Source organism: Poecilia formosa, unplaced genomic scaffold, assembly GCF_000485575.1.
Source record: "Poecilia formosa unplaced genomic scaffold, Poecilia_formosa-5.1.2 Scaffold56, whole genome shotgun sequence".
Lineage (NCBI taxonomy): Eukaryota > Metazoa > Chordata > Actinopteri > Cyprinodontiformes > Poeciliidae > Poecilia > Poecilia formosa.
This window is the reverse complement of record NW_006799995.1, coordinates 578,912-581,179: the sequence shown is the minus strand read 5'-3', so window position 1 is coordinate 581,179 and position 2,268 is coordinate 578,912. Positions and strand designations below refer to the sequence as shown.

The window sequence follows — 2,268 nt, the reverse complement described above, 5'->3', positions numbered from 1 at the left end:
ATAACACGGTACCCTTTTTTTTAACCATTTTTATCAGTATCTATGACCTACGGTAGTGACGTTGTTTTCTCTCTGCAGATGTTCACATTACAGCAACAATTTGTCAAAGGGTGAACATCCAAACGTTTCCATTTGTTGTATCCTGACCTCTTCATCTCCCCTTCTCTTTTTCATGCTCACGTACTGATACCCCCAACAGCATACACACACACACACACATGCACACCGTCCGTCACACACCCACCAGCCTCTACGTCAGTTGCAGACGGGGGTGGAAGGGTGGGGGGGAGACGTATAAAAGAGTGGGGGACTTTGGAGGTAGAGCAGAAGAAACATCTGAGTTTCCCCAGATCTGATGAGCAGCTGCCACCAACTGCAGCACTCTTTCTTCACCACCACCGCCGCTCTCCACCTGGACCTTCAATCGGCCTGAGCTGCTCAGACTATCTCTTACACACACACACACGCACGCACGCACGCACGCACGCACGCACACACACTGCAATACACTCTTGTCTCCTGCTCCTGTTGCGCTCGTACTGCACTCCTGCCACAACATGCAGCTCCTGGTGGTGTTAGCAGCTCTCATGGGGGTTCTGTTCAGCGTAAGAGCAGCTGCCGTGCTTCCTCTGGAGGACAGGAGCCCCATCCATGCAAACAGGGTGAGGATATTTAACACACGGATGACGTTTAATTCTGATGGTAATTGTTATTTGTGATAAATGTTTTAATTTCATTATCAAAAAAACAAAAAATTGCTGGATAATTTTAAAAAGTAGGTAAATAAGCTATTTATTTATAGATTAAAATTGTCAGTCTCATTGCAACTTAATAGATAAACACAAAAAAAATACTAACAGTGAAAATGTTCATTTGTCTAATAATTTCTGTGTTGCCTTTTTCTCTCTTTTTCTGCCTTTTCAGGAGCTGAGTAAAGAGCGTAAAGAGCTGATCCTGAAGCTGGTGTCCGGCTTGTTAGATGGAGCTCTGGACACCAACATGCTGCCGGGCGAAGCAGCTCCTGTGGACCTTGAGGAGCCGCTGGAGTCCCGCCTGGAGGAGAGGGCCGTCTACAACAGGTTATCACTGCCTCAGCGTGACCGCAAAGCGCCCTGTAAAAACTTCTTCTGGAAAACGTTCACCTCGTGTTAACAGAGCCCAAAAAACACCGCCCGGCTCTGTCCCTCCGTTTTTGTTTTGTTTTTCCCCTCCTCCGCTCAACATGAACTGCAGTAGATCTCAGCTGTACATATCATCTACACCTGTGCAGCATTGATGGACTTCACTGAGACAGTGTGTATGTCTGAATACTGACTACTTATGTACACAATGTTTGTATGTATTTATGTATCGTACCGTACCGGTTTATTTCAGGCTTAATAAAAAAGCATGGATTATAACGTTGGACACGATAGCGGCAGTTCATTCTGCAAGAAAAATAAAAAAAATATAACAGGAGGTCATATTTTTCACCTGCTTCTAGAGTTCAAATACAAAGTCAGATCAAATGCAAAAACAATGGCTGATGCTTATTTTTTTATTTAATTTATTTCTTTATTATTATTATTATTATTATTATTATTATTATTATTATTATTATTATTTCTTGCTTTGGAAAGTGACTAAGATTGTGGTAATATTTGTGCAAATATAATTTTCTATCTACAAAACACTGCCTTTGTGGTGATAAATGTCACAAAGAGGACACATCACACCTTTTTAATCATATCTTTACAAATGAAACACTCACTGGAAAACAGCATTAAACCAGGATGTTTTACAAAAACTAACATGAAAATAGATTCTGCTCAGTTCGACAGAATGATGAGCAAAAGTAGATGCGTTTTTTTTTTTTTATGAGACACATTAAAATAATATGTGGAGGCTTGTTAAAAGGAATTGGTGCTACAGTGGGAGAGCAGGCGCATTAAATGCTACAGTCTTCAGTGCAGATGTTCCTGGTTGGATTCCTCTGCTTCCTGTCCAGCTACTGATGAATAAATGCAACTAAAAAACCCTTAAGAAAAACATTTGGCCAAATTGAAGCATCACATAAATAACATCTAAAGCAAATGAGCAGACCTACATCCCTGTGGTGCTTTGGGAGCTCATAGGAGCTCATAGTGAGTGGACCACGGCTTTTACTGCAACGTCAGGAAAAGCCGACTAGAACAGCTGGACTTTATGTGGAGTAAATCAGAAGAATGTTAAATGATTACAAACTCCAAATCAGCACGGGTCTGATTTTGGTGGTTCATGCACAAACAC

General features: G+C 41.5%; 1 protein-coding gene across 1 annotated transcript; it reads left to right on the top strand.

The window, feature by feature from the left end:
* Window positions 1–318: 318 nt before the first annotated feature.
* Window positions 319–1,444, top strand: sst6.1 (somatostatin family member 6.1). Its single transcript, XM_007553325.2, has 2 exons — window positions 319–662; window positions 925–1,444. The coding sequence occupies exons 1-2, from the start codon at window positions 558–560 to the stop codon at window positions 1,150–1,152; spliced, it is 333 nt and encodes a 110-aa protein (XP_007553387.1). The 5' UTR covers window positions 319–557; the 3' UTR covers window positions 1,153–1,444.
* The last annotated feature ends 824 nt before the right edge of the window (window positions 1,445–2,268 follow it).